Source organism: Bubalus kerabau, chromosome 7 (genome assembly GCF_029407905.1).
Source record: "Bubalus kerabau isolate K-KA32 ecotype Philippines breed swamp buffalo chromosome 7, PCC_UOA_SB_1v2, whole genome shotgun sequence".
NCBI classification, from domain to species: Eukaryota; Metazoa; Chordata; class Mammalia; order Artiodactyla; family Bovidae; genus Bubalus; species Bubalus kerabau.
The window spans coordinates 9,231,186-9,256,510 of record NC_073630.1 but is presented as its reverse complement, the minus strand read 5'-3'; the positions used below and the strand labels follow the sequence as shown (position 1 = coordinate 9,256,510).

The 25,325-nt window shown below is 41.7% G+C and overlaps 1 protein-coding gene across 1 annotated transcript in view; it reads right to left on the bottom strand.

The window, feature by feature from the left end:
* Window positions 1-2,590: 2,590 nt before the first annotated feature.
* The window catches only part of LOC129657374 (rho GTPase-activating protein 20-like), a 29,922-nt gene continuing 7,187 nt past the window's right edge, over window positions 2,591-25,325 (bottom strand). Inside the window, exons 6-10 of the mRNA XM_055587553.1 lie at window positions 22,875-23,036; window positions 19,388-19,497; window positions 18,688-18,868; window positions 17,358-17,496; window positions 2,591-3,465 (exon numbers count right to left, since the gene is read on the bottom strand). Of these exons, the coding sequence (XP_055443528.1) occupies window positions 3,335-3,465; window positions 17,358-17,496; window positions 18,688-18,868; window positions 19,388-19,497; window positions 22,875-23,036 (723 nt within the window). The 3' untranslated portion in view covers window positions 2,591-3,334. The remainder of the gene's footprint in view (window positions 3,466-17,357; window positions 17,497-18,687; window positions 18,869-19,387; window positions 19,498-22,874; window positions 23,037-25,325) is intronic.

Here is a 25,325-nt window from a genome sequence, read left to right as displayed (position 1 = left end):
GTGGGTCCTTGTATAGTTTATCAGTTCCTAGAGTCTTTTCTAAAATTAATAACTTGATTTTCTTGGTGAGTATCCTAGGGGGAAGCTAACCTTTATTTGTCATTTCCACATGGCAAGAATCTCCTCTGTGAGTTACAGTTGACAGACTGTTTTCAGCTTTTCTTTATCTCCTGTTATTTCTCCTCTTCAGATTTGAGAGACTTTTGTGTATCTTTCTTGGCCTAAAAACTCACAGATACACTGCCCAGCCATGTTTTTACCCCTTTTTGTTATGGAATTCCCAGCCATGTTTTTACCCCTTTTTGTTATGGAATTGTTTCTACTCAAAAGAAAATTTATACAAGCATGCGATTATTCCCAAATATATCACACCGATATCCCATTTTTGCTAGATGAATAAAAACAGTGACTACCAGAACTTGTGAACAGTAAAGACTGTAAAGTCATATCTAAAACTTATGTCTTACTGCTACTCACTGAAATTCCATTTGTGCTGTTTTCTACCTCTTCGGTTTTAAAATTTGCAGTCATTACCAGTCAATGTAATTTCTGTACTCTTAGAAAAATTCAAAAGTTCATTTATACCTTTTTTTAGTAGACATTTACCCAGGCATTAAAAGTAATATAAAATTAACACAACGAATAATCATTTACCAGAGGAATTTGGATTGTTGAGCTATGTATAAAAATACCAGTGTAATTCCTGATGGTGCATAGCAGCATAGGAGCCAATATCTAATGGGGTCAAATGTTTATGCATTATAAAAGAGCAATTAATTTGAGCTGGAATGGTCACAGATGTCTCTTGTGAAATTTCTGAGCGAGTAGAACCCAAGTAGCTATCTAGTTTGTGTATATTTAGAGACAAAGAGGAGTTGATAATTATACTTAGAGATATGCATGTATCTTGTTCAGGAAACAGTGAAGTGTCTGACCCAGCTAAAGAAAAGGATCTACACTGAGAGATAGTGAAGAAAAAATGGATTACTGGAGCAGGTTGCATTGTAGAGGATCTTCTGTGACCTAAGAAGATAAACTAAGAGCAGTGTTGATATATGTATGTTCCTAGGATCGTTCATTAATAGGGTTCCTCCAAAACGACCTCTCAGGTCAGATGTGGAAAATACTGAGTTTCTTTACTGTGAGTCTTCTCTAAGACATTAATATGTTAATGGGCATTTTGATTTCCGGTAGGAAAATCTAGCATTTCCCAAACCGATTTGACCCTGGAACCCTTGCTATGGAAACAATGCATGGATCAAGTATTCTATATATATTGGTATCAATCTCAGTCTACAAACTGTAATATATTAAGATATGTACTGTTGTATAGTTTTAAATGGTACATTCCTAGTGTAATCCTTTGTTCCCAGATTGGCATAAATTCAAGGTCTTTCCATTTTCTCCATGAATGTATCATGTTCTGGGGTCTTCTAATGCTAAGGAGTTAGGTGATTGTGGAATGAGGCATGCCATTTATCCACTGTGTCATCTGTGTATGCTGGACATCTGCTGAAAGGTCCTACTTGCTCTCTTGTCCCAGGTGATTGGCCTGTACCACTATTACTGAGACATGTGTTACTCAAATCCAGTGGTTCTCTTTGTTCCTTCCATACGGTAATTCTCATGTTGATGGGAATAACTTCACTGATCTGTTCCATGTTGAGGTACAAGAAATTCTGTATGAATGTACGATGCCCCATCTTTCTTAGACATGTTATTTAATTGTTCTCTGGGGGCTTCCTAATTCCCCTTGGTTTCTATTTATGAAATGTGGCATGTGTTCCATACACCTAATGATTTAAGGCTTTTCCCATGAGGTTTCCACCTAGATCTTTACCCTCTGCCATGTGTTGTTGTTGTTTCCTAGGAAACTAAGTTTTCAAAACGCATAAGCCATAAAATGCTCTCTGTTTCTCTTATGCTTCTGTAATTTTTTATCCTCTGAGGAAATGATCTAGCTGTCCCTTAGTTTTTCTAATGGTTAGTTTCAAACCAGCTTTTTCATTCTCCTCTTTCACCCTTTTCAAGAGACTCTAGTTTGTCTTCACTTTCTGCCATTAGAGCGGTATCATCTGTATATCTGAGGTTGATAATTCTCCCAGAAATCTTGATTCCAACTTGATTCCTCCAGCATAGCACTTCGCATGATATACTCTGCATATCAATTAAATAAGCAGAGTGATGATATACAACCTTTCTAAATCATGAGCCAGTCCTCTGTTCCATGCTCGATTCTAAGTGTTGCTTCTTGACCGGCATACAGGTTTCCCAGGAGGCAAGTAACGTGGTCTGGTACTCCCATCTCTTTAATCATTTTTCACAGTTTGTTGTGATCCACATGGTCAAAGGACTTCCTTGACAGCTCAGCAGGTAAAGGTACCACCTCCAACACAGGAGTCTCAGGAAACATGGATTTGATCCCTGGATCAGGAAGATTCCCCTGGAGGAGGAAATGGCAACCTACTCCAGTATTCTTGCCTGGAAAATCCCATGAACAGAGGAGCTGGTGGGCTACAGTCCATAGGGTTGCAAAGAGTTGGACACGACCGACAACTGAGCACCATGCATACATACAGTCAAAGGCTTTAGCATAGTCAGTGAAGCTGACTATAGATGTTTTTCTGGAACTCCCTTACTTTCCTCAGTAAATAATGAATAACTCATTGTCTTTGTAGTCTTCTGTGGAGCCCTTTTCTACGGTGACTCTTGAAAAGCCTCTCTTGCTGTTGGGAACTCTTCTTCCACCATATGAAGTAGGCCGGTTTTCTTGTTGAAGACGTGGGGATCAACCCAGAGCCAACTTCAAACAGCAGACATGTAGCTTACTCCAGGTTGAGCTGCCAAGTGCTTAAAAGTTCATAAGTGATCTTAGTTGAGACCCAAACTGCCAGTTGAGCCTCTCCAAAGTGTTAAACTGAATCATAAGCAAATGAAATGGTTCTCTAACCTATTTTTATTGCATCAATATAAAAATGGACAATACAGTACAAAAAATAATATGGTAGGAATGAAAGAAGAAATACTTTGGGGGGAATATTTTCTCAAATACGGATATATGGGATCAAGAAAAACTGAAATGGTATAAGCTGGGACCTTGAAAGGTCTTATTTTTCATTGAATGATCCAAAGTAGTTTTCTTGGTTGAAGTGCCTCATGTTCATTCTTGTGCCAGGAAATTCATTTATTTCTGGATAAGATCTGAGCATTTAATTCAAACTCAACAAAATTATGCAAATATTTTGTAAAAAGTGTTCTTGAGTGAGAGATTTATTATAGGATAAAGAAAAAGCAAGGATAAAGTGTGATTATGGGGACTGTAATCTTCGGGGCCTTAGAATACTGTAGACAGGTCAGTGGATGGACCCATCCTTGATGAGGTCATGGCATCATACTGCAGTTGTCCCTTTTTGTAAAAAACTGTCATTCTCACTGGCTTGGATTCAAGAGATTGTTCTTTTGTCACTGATGAAATGAAAGCAAACAGTTAACTTAGTTTGAACATGTTTTCAGATATTCACTTCAGTTCAGTTCAGTTCAGTTCAGTCGCTCAGTCGTGTCTGAATCTTTGCAACCCCGTGGATCGCAGCATGCCAGGCCTCCCTGTCCATCACCAACTCCCGGAGTTCACTCAGACTCACGTCCATCGAGTCAGTGATGCCATCCAGCCATCTCATCCTCTGTCGTCCCCTTCTCCTCTTTCCCCCAATCCCTCCCAGCATCAGGGTCTTTTCCAATGAGTCAACTCTTCGCATGAGGTGGCCAAAGTACTGGAGTTTCAGCTTTAGCGTCATTCCTTCCAAAGAAATTCCAGGGGTGATCTCCTTCAGAATAGCCTGGTTGGATCTCCTTGCAGTCCAAGGGACTCTCAAGAGTCTTCTCCAACACCACAGCTCAAAAGCATCAATTCTTCAGCTCTCGGCTTTCTTCACAGTCCAACTCTCACATCCATACATGACCCCTGGAAAAACTATAGCCTTGACTAGACGGACCTTTGTTGGCAAAGTAATGTCTCTGCTTTTCAATATGCTATCTAGGTTGGTCATAACTTTTCTTCCAAGGAGTAAGCATCTTTTAATTTTATGGCTGCAGTCACCATCTGCAGTGATTTTGGAGCCCCCCAAAATAAAGTCTGGCACTGTTTCCACTGTTGCTAGGCTCAAGTAGTACTAACTCTAATCTCATGAGAACTTCTACTAGCCCTATTAATTGCTTCTTTACAGATTTGTTTTACATCAATTATCTTATTTAATCTTTACAGCAATCCTAAGATTTAGATATTTTTATTCACATTTTAGAGATGAAGAAACTGAAACTGAGCTAGAACAATTGGCCAAAGTTAACGCAACTGGTAAACAGTGGTACAAGAGTTGATAGTCTGGAAAGTTTTTCTGACATTAGTCCTTTTTTTCCTCAATGATGCTGGTTTTTTTTTTTTTTTTCCAACCTAATTCAAAGGCACTAGAAACCTGCAGTGCCTCAGGGACCACTGCCCAGAAAAAGGAAGGAGAGGGGAATAAACCAGGCAGTGCTCTGGGCCCATCAACCTAGGTTAAGCCAGAGCACATCTTTTATATATGAGTTGCATTTCAAGTTTTATTTTAAAAATTTCCAAATGTGATAACATACTGGGCGGTTCGTTTTGAACTGTGGTATTGGAGAAGACTCTTGAGAGTCCTTTGGACTGCAAGGAGATCCAACCAGTCCATCCTAAAGGAGATCAGTCCTGAATATTCATTGGAAGGACTGATGTTGAGGCTGAAATGCCAATGATTTGCCACCTGATGTGAAGAACGGACTCATTGGAAAAGACCCTGATGCTGGGAAAGATTGAGGGCAGGAGGAGAAGGGGACGAGAGGGTGAGATGGTTGGATGGCATCACCGATTCGATGGACATGAGTTTGAGTAAGCTCCGGGAGTTGGTGATGCACAGGGAGGCCTGGCGCGCTGCAGTCCTCGACCCCAAGGACTTGGGGTAACTGTAGTCCTTGGGGTCACAAAGAGTCAGACACGACAGAGCAACTGAACAGAACTGAACCATGATGTCTCCTAAAGCTTACTAGTAGCTTCCTGAAATCAGAACAGTCTTATCCTTTCTTTGATCTCACAAGTGGGAAACTGCCCATGTCTTGGAGCAGATGGAAATTACTGCCCTTAGAATGTGCTTTGGGCTCTAGGATCTCCCATTGACCCCTGGCAGCCTTTCTGTCTTTGGCATCAAAGCCAGTTACATTATTCACGTACCTGCAACCTTCTCACTGTTATCAATGATATCAGTGATATCACTGTTATCAGAACTCACTGAGATCTCTCCAAAGAGAGAAGTGATATCTTCTCCAAATATCTTTTTTTTTTTTCTTCCTCTCTCTCTTCTTTTTTTTTTTTTAATTTTATTTTATTTTTAAACTTTACATAACTGTATTAGATTTGCCAAATATCAAAATGAATCCGCCACAGGTATACATGTGTTCCCCATCCTGAACCCTCCTCCCTCCTCCCTCCCCATTCCATCCCTCTGGGTCGTCCCAGTGCACCAGCCCCAAGCATCCAGTATCGTGCATCGAACCTGGACTGGCATCTCATTTCATACATGATATTTTACATGTTTCAATGCCATTCTCCCAAATCTTCCCACCCTCTCCCTCTCCCACAGAGTCCATAAGACTGTTCTATACATCAGTGTCTCTTTTGCTGTCTCGTACACAGGGTTATTGTTACCATCTTTCTAAATTCCATATATATGCGTTAGTATACTGTATTGGTGTTTTTCTTTCTGGCTTACTTCACTCTGTATAATAGGCTCCAGTTTCATCCACCTCATTAGAACTGATTCAAATGTATTCTTTTTAATGGCTGAATAATACTCCATTGTGTATATGTACCACAGCTTTCTTATCCATTCATCTGCTGATGGACATCTAGGCTGCTTCCATGTCCTGGCTATTATAAACAGTGCTGCGATGAACATTGGGGTACTCGTGTCTCTTTCCCTTCTGGTTTTCTCAGTGTGTATGCACAGCAGTGGGATTGCTGGATCATAAGGCTTGTCTATTTCCAGTTTTTTAAGGAATCTCCACACTGTTCTCCATAGTGGCTGTACTAGTTTGCATTCCCACCAACAGTGTAAGAGGGTTCCCTTTTCTCCACACCCTCTCCAGCATTTATTACTTGTAGACTTTTGGATCACAGCCATTCTGACTGGTGTGAAATGGTACCTCATAGTGGTTTTGATTTGCATTTCTCTGATAATGAGTGATGTTGAGCATCTTTTCATGTGTTTGTTAGCCATCTGTATGTCTTCTTTGGAGAAATGTCTATTTAGTTCTTTGGCCCATTTTTTGATTGGGTCATTTATTTTTCTGGAGTTGAGCTGCCAGGTTCGATACACGATACTGGATGCTTGGGGCTGGTGCACTGGGACGACTCAGAGGGATGGAACGGGGAGGGAGGAGGGAGGAGGGTTCAGGATGGGGAACACATGTGTACCTGTGGCGGATTGATTTTGATATTTGGCAAAACTAATACAATTATGTAAAGTTTAAAAAATAAAATAAAATTAAAAAAAAAGAAAAAATCATATAAAAGTTCAGTTCTACAGACTTTTAAGCAGCAGGTGTTAGAAATAAATCAAAAGCCCCAAGGGTAAACTACATGTTACCCTTACAACACTTTGAATGGAATATATCCACCCAAAGAGGAAACTGAAAATTTAGATACATTGCAACTTGACACCTGTGGGAGAGAATATACAAATGTCAGCTTCCTAAGAGGAGGCCTGGAAACTTTATCCTGATGATCAAGGCTTACTATCGTAGAATGGGGCCTATTAAAATAGATGAAGTTGTAACCTGTTGTGCAAGACTGAGAGGAAATGATTGCATTGCCTTGCCAGTTTCAAAGGCACAACTTGCTTCCACTGGTCTTAATATACAGCCTGACTTCTCTTAATAGTATCTTCTTTAGGCAGTGTTTCTAAGCCATCTATCATGATTGTAATCCTGTTAGTGTTCACTTGTCTCAGGACTTATTGAGCTGCTGTTTGTGTCAGGCACTCTTGAGTACTGAGGACAGAGTATGAAGATAATGTACAAAGACTGAGGCCTCTCATACTTTTTCTTCTAATTGGTATACAGTACCCAATCATGGTCATCAGGGTTTCACTAGGCTACTTAGGGAGTGTCCGCAGTACATTTGGAAGGAGGAAGCACTCCATTTCAGTTCAGCCATTCAGTCCCGTCCTACTCTTTGTGACCCCATGGACTGCACACCAGGCTTTCCTGTCCATCACCAACACCTGGGTCTTGTTCAAATTCATGTGCATGGAGTTGTTGATGCCATTCAACCATGTCATCGGCTTTGGCTTCTGGGAGTCTGGGAGTGTGTGGTAGGGCCCTTGCCTTGTGTACCAAACCACATGCACTTGGAGTGTGTCTCTTCTCTCTCCTGAACCCTGTGCTGTAGAATCGATTGGTGAGACTGAATATGGTTAAGCCAGGGTATGACTCATGCAGAATATGCCATGGGTATTTGCTATTGGACCTCTGTTTATAGACAATTTAATGAAAAACTCAAAGTGGTTCTGACTATATATTCATTTCTGATTTAGACCAACTCCATGGTTGCTTTGACATATGGTATTCTCAAGGCCAAAGTTGCAAGGTTTGATTCCCCACCAAGATCAATCAACTTTAGGAAGAAAAAACTTTGGGACTGTCTAAGACCTGTACCCATAAGTAGCCACCCGGTTCTTACTAGTCTGTGCTTATAGCATGGAAACAGGCAAGAGCCTAGAAACACTTGCTCAAAAATCAAATTAGTTCCAAGTGTGCACCTTTGAGAGGGTAGCACTCTACTTGCTATTTGCATACCTAGTGTGTATTATTATGGGTCCAGTGTAGTAGGGGTCAACTCTAAATCATATCTGCACTGTTGCTATTATCATACAATCGAACATTAATAGGGGACAAGGAAACACCATATGTTATTTGGTTTCTAAGATAATTTTAATAACCTGTCTGTAGTAATTACTACATGAATATATTTTTGTTCATAGCTGCTAACAAGCACCAAGATGGATTGATTAATTTTTTTCTTTCTGTTGTATTATCGCCCTGGTAGAAAATTAACTACACACTTGTGATTTAGCTGTATCATTTCAAATTCAGTCTATTTTTTATATAAATCTATTGACTTTTGCCAAATTCCAAACAGATTTTGATTGTTGCAATCGCTTTAATAATAAGATTTATAAGATTAGGCACGTAGTAAAACTGGTTACCGTGTAACTGTAACCTTGGCTGGTGGGCTAAACTTACAAATGTTAACAAAGCCTATTAAAGATGGTAAGGGAGATAAAAGGAGGAACAAATGGTGGAGTCATCCCTACACTAATTTTCAAGTAAAAGGCATTGAGACACAGGGGAAGGGAGGATGATGAAGTGATCAGAGATTTTGGTGGCCTCACTAAGCGTTTTTTGATTCATTGTAAGCCAAATGGGCTTCCCAGGTGGTGCTAGTGGTAAAAAAAAAACCTGCCTGCCAATGCAGGAGATGCAAGAGATGCAGGTTCGATCCCTGGCAGGAAGATCCCCTGGAGGAGGGCATGGCAACCCACTCTAGTATTCTTGCCTGGAGGATTCCATGGACAGAGGACTCTGCTGGGCTACAGTCAATGGAATCACAGAGAGTCGGCTGCGACTAGGAGAATAACACACACAGACACACTCACACACACACACACTAAACACACGAGTTTACCATAGTGAGTAAACATCTGTCCTGCCTCCATGCTAAGTTGCTTCAGCCGTGTCCAGTTCTGTGCCACCTCATGGACTATAGCCTGCCAGACTCCATGTCCATGGGATTCTCCAGGCAAGAATACTGGAGTCGTATGCCAGTCCCTGTTCCAGGGGATCCTTGCAACCCAGGGATGGAACCCAGGTTTCCTGCATTGAAGGCGGATTCTTTACTGTCTGAGCCACCTGGGAAGTTGCTTCTGTTAACTGTTTCCAAAAGCTTAATATGAATTTTCTTTTGGAAATGTGGCCTTCATTAGGAAGGTGATGAGGAAGTCATCCAAAGCAGGAAGCTTGTTTTGGTAAACACTCAATGTGTAAGTGGGTATTTTGAAATATATTGTTATTCCTTTGCATGGAGTGTTCCGGAGTCAAGATGTGCAATGAAAAAGGAAAATATCTAATGTATGGGGCTTATAACATTTGAGGTACCTTCCTTCAGTTTTGGCTTTGTGAAGTGTTTTTCACTTTTCAGACCCTTCCTCTCTTATGCCTATTAGGTTTCTTGGGCACTCATACTGAAGGACCAGTCATATAGCTTCAGATTTACCGTGTGTGGATAATGCTCAAACGTTCCTTACCTTTAAGACCGACGATATCACAAGAACTGGTTCATCATTCAAGTTCACTGTTTCTCCACAGTTTAGTTTGTTCTTTAAGGCTCTGCATGATTTTATACTGGCTGATTTTCTGAAGATGCCTTCTGTGAATGGCCCTTTTTGATTGATAAAGGAAAGCATATCCTATAGGGAAGGAAAGAAAAGAAAACTTTGGGACGTTTCATGTCTAGAAGCCCAGAGCACAAGCTTGCTCCTGTTTTGACAGAGCTGTGGTATATGAGGGTACAGTTCTAGAACAGCACCGAAGTCAATTTGAAATTTTTTCTTCAGTGTCTCTAAATATATTTTCGACCCAAGAAGCGATTTGACATTCATACATTGAAAGAATTTAAACACTTGTGTAATCAGATTTTCCGTTTCTATGAATTTACTGTGTTAAATGTCTCTGCTTTGAGGCCTTTGTAGATTCACCCTCTCCTCCTTCACCACTCCTTTCTCATTGTTCCCTATTATAGATGCTCTTCCCTACGTGTGGAAATCTTTTTCCCATATTCATTCTCGTTTTGTTTATTCCCCTTCCAGGGACTGTCCACCCCATTCAGTCCTGTTTCCTGTATTCCCTCCCCTCAAAATGAAGCTGAACACGCCTCTCCTCCTTCTCCGATGACATTCCTCTCTCATCAGCCTTTCTAGTTCCTTTTCCTGTATTTTCATGTCCTCTGCTATCTGCAGAGTTAGAGAGATAACAGATATTGGAGCCAGGTTTTTCAAGGAATGTGGAATCTGTATGCCAGTCATCCACTGTGTGACTTTGGGCATAGCACATACTTGGGTGAGGCTCTTTTGATTTTCATTTGTGAAGTGGGGGTGATGATAGTCATGGCTACCGCCTAAATGTTCTGTGAAAGACGCAAGGTCTGGGGTAGTAGCTGGCACGTAGCTAATATGATAAATTTCTTCATATATACCATAAAATTCCCTGCATCTAGTGTAGTGCTTGCAGAGATAGTGGACAGTGAACAAGAGTTAATGCTTACAGTTCAATACACTAATTTGATATAGCACAGTCCAAACTCTGTGACTCTCTTTTGACACATTCTGTCAGGAGCACATGATTCATCTTTGTCAGAGGATGCGTACTTTATGCTTAAACACTTGAGTTACATATCAAATCCGTGTGAGACATTTTGCATCATAAGGGGGAGTAGACTCAGCTGAAGGAGACTTGGAACTAGTGTTGACTTCAAGAGAGGAGACGAGGAGACATTTGAGGATGAGGTGGACTCTCAGAGATTCTAACACACAGAGTCTGAAGGAAAGCTATACGGCTCAAAACAGCATGGAGTTCAAACTCGCCTCCAGGACCTCCCCACCATTCTATGCAGAACAAGTACTCTCTCACCCGAAGGAAAAAAGGACATTGGGTTGATTACACCCAGCTCCCAGCCAGTCCCAGCCTCTGGCCAATCTCCAAAATTCCTTGCCCCAGCTGTTTAAGAGATAACTACTCTGAACAACCTTGCAGACGAACAGGCCCCGTTAAGACAGGAGCTTTCCACATATGTGCCTCTATATACTTAATCTTTTCTTGGGTAAGGGCTTCTGCTGCTGCTAAGTCGCTCCAGTCATGTCTGACTCTGTGTGACCCCATAGATGGCAGCCCACCAGGCTCCCCCATCCCTGGGATTCTCCAGGCAAGAAAACTGGAATGGGTTGCCATTTCCTTCTCCAGTGCATGAAAGTGAAAAGTGAAAGGGAAGTCACTCAGTCGTGTCCGACTCTTAGCGACCCCATGGACTGCAGCCTACCAGGCTCCTCTGCCCATGGGATTTTCCAGGCGAGAGTACTGGAGTGGGTTGCCATTTCCTTCAGCAGCTCACTAATCTGACTGCTGCCCCTTCTCACCTCATAAAGGTGATCTGTAAAGGACTGCTCTCCTTCTTTTTCTCAACCTCGCCTTCTCTAACTGCCTTAACTTACAGAGTCCAAGTTAACTGGTTTGAGCTGGTATAGATGGGTCTTTGTTGAAATCAGCAGAATGGATGAGAGTATCTTTTCATCTTGTAGTTGCCTTCTGACTCTGCAGTACCTAAATCAGATCTTATTCTTTGAAGTCATGTTATGAATCTTATCGGACAAAGCCAGACTTCTTCATTTGGGAGTAGAATTGGAAGAGAACACTTGATCCCTCAGAACTCCCCTTCTCAGGAAGGTTACAGAAACCAAAATAAGACCTACCAGAATTGGGGTGGGCAGGGTGTCATTATCGCATACATCCTCAAGAGCAGCTCCAAGAGCTGTTTTGGCTTTGTGGGTGGTAGAGACACGTGTTGGTTGTCCTCGCGGGTGTTGAAGGTATGGCCAAAGGCCCACTTTTTGAGAGAACTCTTCCTAAGTGTCTTCTTGTCTGAAACTAATGTAGAAGAGAGATTTTCACTAGTAGTAGTTTAGATTATTTAGCCTGATTTCCACCACTTACATTCAGCAGCATGTTCATGGCAGAGGCTGAAAGAGAGAAACTGAACCATTTGTTATATAGCATTCCCCTCATTCTGAAGCAGGCTAATTGCATTCTTCTGGTGTTAACATGTTCTTCTTCACCATATTCTGCAAAGCAGTAGTTAAACCTAGAGGCATGATCAGACTCACGGTTGACTCTTCCTGTGACAGTATTTCCCCAGACAGTGCTCTCTATTCCCTTTGCCCTGTGTCATGAGGCACTTAACCTATAGTTATACAGGTTTCCTAATGTGAAGTGTTATCAGTGGATTCTGGTTTCAGATCTCATTTGAAAGGCCAAAATTATTTAATATTCAAATTAAGCCGCATTTGTAGGAAGTTTCCTTGCTCTGTTCAGTTACCTGTTTGGCTTTCTGAGTACCCAGTCACGCCCAATTTTCTCCCTTAAAAAGAATCCCCTTTCATGAGACATCCTGCCTGACAGTGCTTATCAGTCAGCCTCTGGACCTCTCCTCTGGGAGGCCACACACCTCAGTCACCTCAAAGGAAGACTTCCTGCCCTCAGAGTCCTTGAGAAGTAGGCACTAATTGCCAAAAATATGGTAAGATTACAGGTGGCCATTTTTCTGTGTCACCTGACTCATCTAACCCAAAGATGAATTTTACCTACCAACAGCCCCAGTCAAAGGAATGCTTTCCAAAAAAGAGTGATCAGCAATGAAAAATTGAGTTCAAAGTGTCTCGTGCCCAGCTATGAATGCTTTCCTGATATTTGCTCAATAAACCTGCTTAATATTTCCTTAAATAACCTGCTTAAATAACCAGCTACAGAAGTCAATTAGAGGAGCCCAGATGTAGAGAAATAAACAGAAGAATTTAACCAAATCTTTTAAAATGCCCATCCACTTGTCTTTCGGAGACATAGTGAGTGCGTCACCATGTCCATTCAAGTGAGTGAACCACTTGTGGAGCTGGGTGAGAGAACCAGAAGGCTCCTATTCTGCCTCTTAATTGGATGAGTTACCTAAAACTCTTTGAGCATCAGTTTGCTCAAATGTAACATAAATGACGCTACTACACCTCACTGGACTACATAACATAATGTACTTCCCAGCACAAGACATGGCACATAGCAGCCTTAATAAAGGTAATTTCCCTCCTTCAGAAGGCCTAAGGAAGCCTAGACATCAGTCACCTCCCCCTAAGCAGACCCCACCCCCATTCTCCATTTGATTGTGCAGCCTCCAGAAGGTGTGCATTGCTCAAGGAATGCCATCACTTTGCCTTAGGCTCTTCCTGCCCTGACATTCATACTACCATCATTTTCAAAGGAGAGAATGAAGAAAGCAAATGCATTCTTAAATTCAGGAAGAGATTCTCCTAATTAATATGTACAAATGTTAAAAAGATACAGGTTTATATGGGTTGAGTTGCTTTATGCACCCTGGTTTCCCTACTCTTAACCTGATTCTTTTATTTCTACAGTACCCACAGGTATTCATGTATTTCAAATGTATTCATTCATTGTTCAGTTTTAATTAAGAATACGCTTAGGAAGAAAGCTCTATCAGTTGGTACAAAGCTATATGGCCAGCTAGCCTATAACCTTAGATGGAAAGCAATATAGACATTAAGGCCTACGCTTTTATTTTCAGGCCTAAATGGCCCTTTCGTAATGTACATTGTTTGGTGTTAGAGTTCTCGTGGGCTCTGTGACCAATAAAACTATATACTATAGCCACGAAAAGTATGGTGCTTGGTTGTTCAGTCGTGTCCCACTCTTGCGACCCCATGGACTACAGCCTGTCATGCTCCTGTCCGTGGGAATTGCTGGATAATAATACTGGAGTGGGTTGCCAGGGACTGCTAAACAGGTTAACTTTACAACCTCATCTTTCTTAAAGAATCCTGGCAAGATTTAGGTTAGTGTTTTTCCTCATGCTCAAATTAGGGTTTGAATGTTAAAAAATGAAATTTTGTAACTTTGTGGGTATAGAATAACAATGATAAGAATATAAATACTTTAAGTAGAAATTCTATTCTGGCCCCAGTACTTGCTAAATTAGTAAGACATTTTATTCAGAGAAAGAAATGTCAATGGGACAATACTGGAATGCTAGCAGGGATAATTGCAAGAGGAAAGACTTAAAAACAAACAGACATATAAACATTCAGTCCAGGTCCGTTTGCAACCTAGGTCTGAAGCAGAATGGAACGAGAGCTTGCTGTGGAGGTAGAATCCAGAGTTCAAGTCTCAGGGGTGGTCCTAAGGCAGCGGAGGAATAGAACAGAGAGACCACTTTCTCCCCACAAATTCATCGAAAGAACAGTGAATGCTGAGCAAATTCCACAAAACAACTTCTGAATGCTGGAAGAGGACATCAGGTCCTCCCAGAAAGGCAGCCCATTTTCTTCAAAAGGAGGTAGGGCAAAATATAAAAGAGAAAAAGAGAGACCAATGAGGTAGAGACAGAGATCTGTCCTGGGATGGGAGTCTTAAAAGAGGAGAAGTTTCGAAACACTGGGAAACACTCTCATTGGCAGGTCAGTGGGGAGTTTTGGAATCTCAGAGGGTAACATAACGGGGAGGAAAAAGAAAGAAAGAAACCCCATAGACTATGTGACTAACATCAACTTCCAGCAGGGAACTCGTCCAGACAGTCACAATTGCCACCAGCAAGCGGGGGGCCTGAACAGGGAGGTGCGGGCTGCATTGCTTAGGGTAAGGACCAGGCCTGAGTGCCCTGAGGGCAATCTGAGGGAGCTAATGTGAGATAGCAACCCAAATTGTGGGATAGCCAGAGAGAGAGAAAAAAAACTATCCTGTGAAAAGCCCTAATCTAAGGCACTTCCTGGCCCACTCACAGAGCAGAGGACTGAGAGAACACCAGAGCAGAGCTAGCTGGCTGTGCACTGACTCATCTCCCACCAGAGACAGGGAGGCAGGCGGGGGCAGCCAGAGCCTGAAAGGGGCAATCTCAGCCCCAGAGAGGCATCCTCTACAAAACTGCAAGTAGGCTCCCATTTGCTAACCAAGACTTGTTGGGATTCTGGGCGATTGACATCCGCTGGGATGGTCGCAGCCAGAGATCAGCTCCCCAGAAGAGACACAAGGCCCAACTAAGATGGGCAGGCCTGCTGCCACCCAGGAAATCGAGCGGCTGGGATGGGGGAGGTGATAAGACACACCACACTTGGGGGGCACTGTGCTCCCTAAGCACCTGGTCGCCTGAGCTGCTCGGACTTGGGAAAGGCACAAAAGCCAGGCCCGACAGAGTCTGCGCCTTTGTGGAGTACCTCAGAACCTGAACCTGAGCGGCTTAGACCTGGGCAGTGTATGCAACCCAGGGCCCGCCTCAGACAGTTGCAGGCAGAGCAACCTGGAACCTGAGCAGTGTAGACTGGGAAAGAACACACACCGTGAGCGGGGGTAAACCCAGTGCGGCCAGGACACTGTGAGCACACGCCAGGGATATTTGTTTGCAGTGCTTCTCCGTCCCCATAGCACCACTGAATAAGTGAGCCTAAATAAGTGACCACCTTCGCCCCCATGAGTCAGGGCAGAAATTAGACCCTGAAAAGACCAGCAAACAGAAGAAGTTAAAATAAACAGAGGGATCCGCTCTGGAAAAGACAGGTGCGACAGATTAAAACTTTGTAGTTAGCACTGACGACTTTGGAAGGGGCCTAGAGATCTTGAGAAGTATAAGCTGGATCACGGAACTATCTGAAACTGAACAAACCCCACACTGCCCACAACAACTCCAGAGAAATTCCTAGATATATTTTTACTATTATCATTTAAAAATTTTTTTTTTAATTTTTAAGTCCTCTATTACTTCTTTAATTTTAACTTGTATAACCTACTATTACCTTTCCAAAAAAAAAGACCCTATTTTTAAAGCAAACTTCATACATATATTTTATCATTTTTTGTGACTTTGTTTTTTTTTTTTTTTTTTTAATACTGTATTTGGGAGACTCTAACCTTTACTGTAGACTTTTAATGTGTGCTTTTTGGTATTTGTTATCAATTTTGTACGTTTAAGAACCCAATCTTCACTACCCATTTTTCCTTGGGAGTTTGACCACTGCCTTGATTGCTCTCTCCCCCTTTTGACTCTCCTTTTTCTCCACCAGGTCGCCTCTATCTCCACCCTCACCCTTTTCTTCCCTACCCACTCTGTGAATCTCTTTGTGTATTCCGGGCTATGGAGAACACTTTGGGAACTGATTACTGGCTGGATCTGTCTCTCTCCTTTTGATTCCCTTTTTTCTTGTCTTGGTCACCTCTGTCTACTTCTTCCTTCTCTTCTCTGTGTAACTGCATGAGCCTCTGTGATGGGTCCAGACTGTGGAGACCACATAGGGAATTGATTACTGGCTAGCTTGCTCTCTCCCCTTTGGATTCCCCCTCTTCTTCTCCTGGCCAACTCTATCTCCCTCCACCTTATTCTCTTCTCCATCTAACTTGGTGAACCTCTCTGGGTGTCCCTCACTGTGGAGAAGCTTTTCATCATTAACCTAGATGTTTTCTCATCGGTGCTGTACAGATAGAGAAGTCTTGAGGCTACTCTAAGAATAAGACTGAAAACCAGAGACAGGAAGCTTAAGTTCAAAACCTGAGAACACCAGAGAACTCCTGACTCCAGGGAACATTAATGGATAAGAGCTCATCCATAAGCATCCATACCTACACTGAAACCAAGCACCACCCAAGAGCCAACAAGTTCCAGAGCAAGACATACAATGCAAATTCTCGAACAACGCAGGAACATAGCCCTGAGCTTCAATATACAGGCTGACCAAATTCACACCAAACCCGTAGACATCTCAAAACTCCCTACAGGACACTTCATTGCACTCCGGAGAGAAGTCCAGCTCCACCCACCAGAACAGGGACGCAAGCTTCCCTAAGCAGGAAACCTTGACAAGCCACTCACACAACCCCACCCACAGTGAGGAACCTCCACAATGAAAAAGAACCAAAAGTTGCCAGAATACAGAAAAGCCACCCCCAATACAGCCATCGAACTGATGCTGAAGCTGAAACTCCAATGCTTTGGTCACCTGATGTAAAGAACTGACTCAGTGGAAAAGACCCTGATGCTGGGAAAGATTGAAGGCAGGAGGAGAAGGGGACGAGAGAGGATGAGATGGTTGGATGGCATCACCAATTCAAAGGACATGAGTTTGAGTAAGCTCTGGGAGTTGGTGATGGACAGGGAGGCCTGGCGCGCTGCAGTCCTTGACCCCAAGGACTTGGGGTCACTGTAGTCCTTGGGGTCCCAAAGAGTCAGACACGACTGAGCAACTGAACTGAACTCAATGAATTGTGATGTCTCCTAAAGCTGTACTAGTTGCTTCTTGAAATCAGAACAGTCTTATCCTTGCTTTGCTCTCACAAGTGGGAAACTTCCCATGTCTTGGAGCAGATGGTAATTACTGCCCTTAGAATGTGCTTTGGGCTCTAGGATCTCCCATTGACTCCTGGCAGCCTTGCTGTCTTTGGCATCAAAGCCAGTTACATTATTCACGTACCTGCAACCTTCTCACTGTTATCGGTAATATCAGTGATATCACTGTTATCAGAACTCACTGAGGTCTCTCCGAAGAGAGAAGTGATATCTTCTCCAAATATCTTGAGACAGTTTTCAATGAGAAATTGTATGAAAGAAATCTGTAACACAAAGGGGCAAAAAACTGGGTATTACTATATGGTGTAATAGTAAATCACATTTCATGCCTGAATCTTGGCTCTAACCAAAAATGTAAAAGAATTCTGAGAAAAATTCAGACTTCACTAAAAAATTTATAAATATATTATATATACATCAGCTTTTTCTAAGACATAACTGATACTTTGAAGAGTAGTATGGGCTCAAATTTTAAAATTCTTTGAGTCAGTGGGCTAAAGTTTTACTATGTAGTCTGGTTTAATAACTAAAATTTTGTAATGATGGTTAACATGCTTAAAACTAGGATGATTTTTAAGTAGCCCACATAGGATATTTGGAACAAAAATGTATATTCTCTTATTAAGTTTTATTTATTTTTAATAAAATTATTTCTAGTTTTATTGAGATAGATTTTATATATCTCATTATTAAAATTTATAAAGTATCAAATACAACACCAATTGTGAATTTCACTTCAGTGAAGAAATGTCTGAAACTTGGGTAGCAGATGTTTCTGTGTGGGCCAGGGGGATTTGTGAGGAAAGAAAGCATCTGGAGAGAAAACATGTCTGTCTGTCTTAGCACATTCCCTTGCCTCACATTTGCTTTCCGGGGGAGCTTGGAGAAGAGCTGTGATCTTATTAGGCATGTTGTGGCTCTGTTAGGATATTCTGAAATATTTTACTAGCTTCTTCATCCTAAGGCAGAGACACAATAGCAGCCAAGTATTTTCCTGAATGAGCCACAGCTGGCAGAGTGCGGCCAGTATGTGTGGAGCCTCAGGTGCTCATATTGCCCAGGCCGCCAAGATGTGCCGACAGTGACCAGATGTATTGGGTGTTGTCATCATTGGGTAATGATGAAATCATAGTCTGGAGGCTTGCACAACCTCAGGGATTAGGCTGAGAGTTGAACCTTAGCTCTCCGATTGCAAAGCCACGTTTTTTCTATCATATCATCCTACTCTTACCTCTCTATCGTTTAATCTCTTGGGTGGCAAAGGGGAAGTGAGTCAACTGTTCTCAGTTATAATACACCTTCCCATGCCCAACCAGAGTAGGACTCTGCCACTCCAAGGCAGTGTAATTAAAATGTGCACTTTAAAAACTGGTTCATCAGAGTTACTACTGCAGACTTCAGGTTTAAGATGGGGACTCTGCTCCGCAAGGCATAAAAATGAGAGATCTCATTACCTGTTTGGTGAGGTTTTCTGAGCTGCCAGAATTAGGCAGACAAAGAAGGCTTGGTGTTATACACACTGATAAATTATAAGCTGTCATCTGATTGGATGAGGAATGTTGCTCAATATTGTGTAAAACTGCAAAAAGATATCGCAGAAAAACTACATTGGCTCTCGGCAGCTGGTTTAGAAGCCTAAGGAGAGAAAAAACACTTATAAATAAGCGAGTCATTTCGCTTAGTAAGTGGGAATACAGAGAACAAATTACTTCTTTTTATACCATGTACACAGTCCATTCTCACAGTTCCCAGGCATGAATGCATACAAAAATATTCCACTGAAATTAATTCCTGAACCAGGTAAGACCTACTCTGTTTAGTTATGTGTTTGTATTTAAGATCATACCACTGGCGGATTGGTTCTTTATCATCTCATTTTAGACCAGTGGATTCATCTCCAACACTTTCATGTGTTCAGAAGGTGTAAAATGGTCAAGCATTCCATGTTAATAAGATTAGGAGAAAAACAGCAATTACAGTGTCACCAATAAGGCATGCATCTCTCTTCAAACTGGCTTCCATGGGCATGATCAAGTGAAACCACGTAATACTGGTCATTATTTTAGAGGACACAGCTGTAAACTATAAGCTAATATTTTCCTAAGAGTATGTTGGTTGTATTTTCTCAGAGTTGAGTAATTATTGCATCATTACCTCTGGGTTGACGTTATTTTCTCCTCCCTGTTCCCTTGATCAATAACATCAAGCCATTTATCATAGAGACAGTCTGTAAATATGCTTCCTTGGATATTTCGAAGAAAATCCTTATATAGATCAAAAAGTATATATTAATATTAGGATAAATTCAATGGAGAAATAGCAAAGAAAAGATTTAGTGGAAAAATTCATTCAGTCCACAATTACTTCACAGCCACGCAGACTGATTCACACAGAGCTTGGCTGTCATTCTCCACAGCCTTGCACACCCAGAAGTACTGGTTGGATTTTCCCCAACTAAAATTAGAAGCATAAAAGCAGAGTCTGGGCTGCAGTGAGCAAAGAAGCTATAGCTCCTTCTATCGCCTGGAACTTATACTTTGTGTACACGTTAACACATTAGTACAAACTGGCAAGGTCTGGTGATAACTCATCCTAAATCCTATTAGTTTCTTGAAAAGAAATGCACATGCTCATTTTGTTTGTTTACTTCAGACACATGCTTGCTCGTGATTCAAGAAAGAGAAGTTCTGAAATAAAACAAACAAAATTACACCCCTACATGCTCTTATACACATATTAAGAGAAAACCTGAAGTATGTGTGCTGTTTGGGAAAAAGCTAGTATTGAAATAGCTTCAATCTTTCTCTTTAAAAAAAAAAAAAACCATATAAAAGTTCAGTTCTACAGGCTTTTATCAGCAGGTATTAGAAATAAATCAAAAGCCCCAATGGTGAACTACATGTTACCCTTACAACTTTTTGAATGGAATATATCCACCCAAAGAGGAAACTGAAAATTTAGATACATTTGAACCTGACACTTGTGGGATAGAATATGCAAATGTCAGCTTCCGAAGAGGAGGCCTGGAAACTTTATCCTGATGATCAAGTCTTAATATCGTAGAATTGGGCCTATTAAAATAGATGAAGTTGTAACCTGTTGTGCAAGACTGAGGGGAAATGATTGCATTGCCTTGCCAGGTTCAAAGGCACAACTTGCTTCCACTGGTCTTAATATACAGCCTGTCTTCTCTTAATAGTATCTTCTTTAGGCAGTGTTTCTAAGGCAACTATCATGATTGTAATCCTGATAGTGTTCGCTTGTTTCAGGATTTATTGAGCTGCTGTTTGTGTCAGGCAATCTCTTGAGTACTGAGGACAGAGTATGAAGATAATGTACAAAGTCTCAGTCCTCGCATACTTTTTCTTGTAATTGGTACACAGTACCCAATGATGGTCATCAGGGTTTCACTAAGCTTCTTATGGAATGTCCGCAGTACATTTGGAAGGAGGAAGCACTCCATTTCAGTTCAGCCATTCAGTCCCGTCCTACTCTTTGCGACCCCATGGTCTGCACACCAGGCTTTCCTGTCCATCACCAACACCTGGGTCTTGTTCAAATTCATGTGCATGGAGTTGGTGATGCCATTCAACCATGTCATCTGGCTTTGACTTCGGGGAGTCTGGGAGTGTGCAGCAGGGCCTATGCTTTGTGTGCCAAACTACATGCACTTGGAGTGTGTCTCTTCTCTCTCCTGAACCCTGTGCTGTAGAATCCATTGGTGAGACTGAGTATGGTTAAGCCAGGACATGACTCATGCAGAATATGCCATGGGTATTTGCTATTGGACCACTGTTTATAGACAGTTTAATGAAAAACTCAATGTGGTTCTGACTATATATTCATTTCTGATTTAGACCAACTCCATGGTTGCTTTGACATATGGTATTCTCAAGGCCAAAGTTGCAAGGTTTGATTCCCCACCAAGATCAATCAACTTTAGGAAGAGAAAAGTGTGGGACTATCAAAGACCTGTACCCATAAGTAGCCACCCTCTTACTAGTCTGTGCTTATAGCATGGAAACAGGCAAGAGCCTAGTAACACTTGCTCAAAAGTCAAATCAGTTCCAAGTGTGCACCTTTGAGAGGGTAGCACTCTACTTGCTATTTGCATAAATAGTGTGTATTATTATGGGTCATGTGTAGTAGGGGTCAACTCTAAATCATATCTGCACTGTTGCTATTATCATACAATCGAACATTAATAGGGGACAAGGAAACACCATATGTTATTTGGTTTCTAAGATAATTTTAATAACCTTTCTGTAGTTATTACTACATCAAAATATCTTGTTCATAGCTGCTAACAAGTAGCAAGATGGATTAATTAATTTTTTTTTTCTGTTGTATTATCGCCCTGGTAGAAATTTAGCTACACACTTGTGATTTAGCTGTATAATTTCAAACTCAGTCTATTTTTTGTATAAATCTATTGAGTTTTGCAAAATTCCAAACAGATTTTGATTGTTGCACTCAGTTTAAAAATAACATTTATAAGATTAGGCATGTAGTAAAACTGGTTACCATGTAACTGTAAGCTTGGGTGGTGGGTTAAACTTACAAATGTTAACAAAGCCCATTAAAGATGGTAAGGGAGATAAAAGGAGGAACAAACGGTGGCATCATCCCTACACTAATTTTCAAGTAAAAGGCATTGTGACACAGGGGAAGGAAGGATGATGAAGTGATCAGAGATTTTGGTGGCCTCACTAAGTGTTTTTTGATCCATTGTAAGCCAAATGGGCTTCCCAGGTGGTGCTAGTGGTAAAAAACCTGCCTGCCAATGCAGGAGATGCAAGAGATGCAGGTTCGATCCCTGGCAGGAAGATCCCCTGGAGAAGGGCATGGCAAACCACTCTAGTATTCTTGCCTGGAGGATTCCATGGACAGAGGAGTCTGCTGGGCTACAGTCAATGGGATCACAGAGAGTCGGCTGCGACTAGGAGACTAACACACACAGACACAGACACACACAGACACACACACACACACACACACACACACTAAAAACACGAGTTTACCGTAGTGAGTAAACATCTGTCCTGCATCCATGCTAAGTTCCTTCAGCCGTGTCCAATTCTGTGCCACCTCATGGACAATAGCCTGACAGACTCCACTGTCCATGGGATTCTGCAGGCAACAATACTGGAGTCGTATGCCAGTCCCTGTTCCAGGGGATCCTTGCAACCCAGGGATGGAACCCAGGTTTCCTGCATTGAAGGCGGATTCTTTACTGTCTGAGCTTCCTGGGAAGTTACTTCTGTTAACTGTTTCCAAAAGCTTAATATGAATTTTCTTTTGGAAATGTGGCCTTCATTAGGAAGGTGATGAGGAAGTCATCCAAAGCAGGAAGCTTGTTTTGGTAAACACTCAATGTGTAAGTGGGTATTTTGAAATATATTGTTATTCCTTTGCATGGAGTGTTCCGGAGTCAAGATGTGCAATGAAAAAGGAAAATATCTAATGTATGGGGCTTATAACATTTGAGGTACCTTCCTTCACTTTTGGCTTTGTGAAGTGTTTTTCACTTTTCAGATCCTTCCTCTCTTATGCCTATTAGGTTTCTTGGGCACTCATAATGAAAGATCAGTCATATAGCTTCAGATTTACCGTTTGTGGATAATGCTCAAACTTTCCTTACCTTTAAGACCCACGCTATGACAAGAATTGGTTCATCTTTCAAGTTCACTGTGTCTCCACAGTTTAGTCTCTTCTTTAGGGCTCTGCATGATTTTATACTGGCTGATTTTCCGAAGATGCCTTGTGTGAATGGCCCTTTTTGATTGATAAAGGAAAGAATATCCTATAGGAAAGGAAAGAAAAGAAAACTGTGGGACGTTTCATGCCTAGAAGCCCAGAGCACAAGCTTGCTCCTGTTTTGACAGAGCTGTGGTATATGAGGGTACAGTTCTAGAACAGCACTGAAGTCAATTTGAAATTTTTTCTTCAGTGTCTCTAAATATATTTTCAACCCAACAATCGATTTGACATTCATACACTGAAACATTTTAAACACTTGTGTAATCGGATTTTCCGTTTCAGTGAATTTACTGTGTTAAACGTCTCTGCTTTAGGGCCTTTGTAGATTCACCCTCTCCTCCTTCACCGCTCCTTTCTCATTATTCCCTATTATAGATGCTCTTCCCTACGTGTGGAAATCTTTTTGCCATAGTCATGCTCTATTCATTTATTCCCCTTCCAGGGACTGTCCACCCCATTCATTCCTGTTTCCTGTATTCCCTCCCCTCAAAATCAGGCTCAATACGCCTCTCCTCCTTCTCCAATGACATTCTTCTCTCATCAGCCTTTCTAGTTCCTTTTCTTGTATTTTCATTTCCTCTGCTGTCTGCAGAGTTAGAGAGATAACAGATATTGGGCCAGGTTTTTCAAGAAATGTGGAATCTCTTATGCCAGTCATCCACTGTGCGACTTTGGGCATAGCACATACTTGGGTGAGGCTCTTTTGTTTTTCATTTATGAAGTGGCACTGATGATAGTCATGGCTACCCCCTAAATTTTCTGTGAAAGACGCAAGGTCTGAGGTAGTAGCTAGCACGTAGCCTGTATGATAAATTTCTTCATATATACCATAAAATTCCCTGCATCTAGTTAGTGCTTCCGAGATAGTGGACAGTGAGCAAGAGTTAATGCTTACAGTTCAATACACTAATTTGATATAGCACAGTCCAAACTCTTTGGCTCTCTTTTGACACATTCTGTCAGGAGCAAATGATTCATCTTTGTCAGAGGATGCGTACTTTATGCTTAAATATTTGAGTTGCATATCAAATCCGTGTGAGACATTTTGCATCATAAGTGGGAGTAGACTCAGCTGAAGGAGTCTTGAGACTCGTGTGGACTTTAAGGGAGGAGACGAGAAGACATATGAGGACGAGGTGGACTCTCAGAGATTCTTACACACAGAGTCTGAAGGAAAGCTACGCAGCTCAAAATAGCCTGGAGTTCAAACTCGCCTCCAGGACCTCCCCAGCATTCTATGCAAAACAAGTAGTCTCTCACCCAAAGGAAAAATGGACATTGGGTTGATTTTGCCCAGCTCCCAGCCAGTCCCAGCCTCTGGCTGACCTCCAGAATTCCTTGCTGCAGCTGTTTAAGCGATAACTACTCTGAAGAACCTTGCAGAAGAACAGGCCCCCTTAAGACAGGAGCTTTTCATATACCTGTCTCTATATACTTCTCTTTTCTTGGGTAAGGGCAGCAGCTCACTAATCTGACTGCTGCCCATTCTCGCCTCATAAAGGTGATCTGTAAAGGACTGCTGTCATTCTTTTTCTCAACCTCACCTTCTCTAACTGTCTTAACTTACAGAGTCCATGTTAACTGGTCTGAGCTGGTATAGATGGGTCTTTGTTGGAATCAGCGGAATGGATGAGAGTATCTTTTCATCTTGTAGTTGCCTTCTGACTCTGCAGTACCTAAATCAGATCTTATTTTTTGAAGTCATGTTATGAATCTTATCTGACAAAGCCAGACTTCTTCATTTGGGAGTAGATTTGGAAGAGAACACTTGATCTCTCAGAACTCCCCTTCTCAGGAAGGTTACAGAAACCAAAATAAGACCTACCAGAATTGGGGTGGGCAGGGTGTCATTATCACATACATCCTCAAGAGCAGCTCCAAAGAGCTGTTTTGGCTTTGTGGGTGGTAGACACGCGTGTTGGTTGTCCTCACGGATCCCGGAGATATGGCCAAAGGCCCACCCTTTGAGAGAACTCTTCCTAAGTGTCTTCTTGTCTGAAACTAATGTAGAAGAGAGATTTTCACTAGTAGTAATTTAGCTTATTTAGCCTGATTTTCACCACTTACACTCAGCAGCATGTTCATGGCAGAGGCTGAAAGAGAGAAACTGAATCATTTGTTATATAGCATTCCCCTCATTCTGAAGCAGGCTAATTGCATCCTTGTGGTGTTAACATGTTCTTCTTCCCCATATTCTGCAAACCAGTAGTTAAACCTAGAGGCGTGATCAGACGCAGGATTGACTCTCCCTGTGACAGTATTCCCCCAGAGAGTGCTCTCTGTTCCCTTTGCCCTGTGTCATGAGGCACTTTACCTATAGTTATACAGGTTT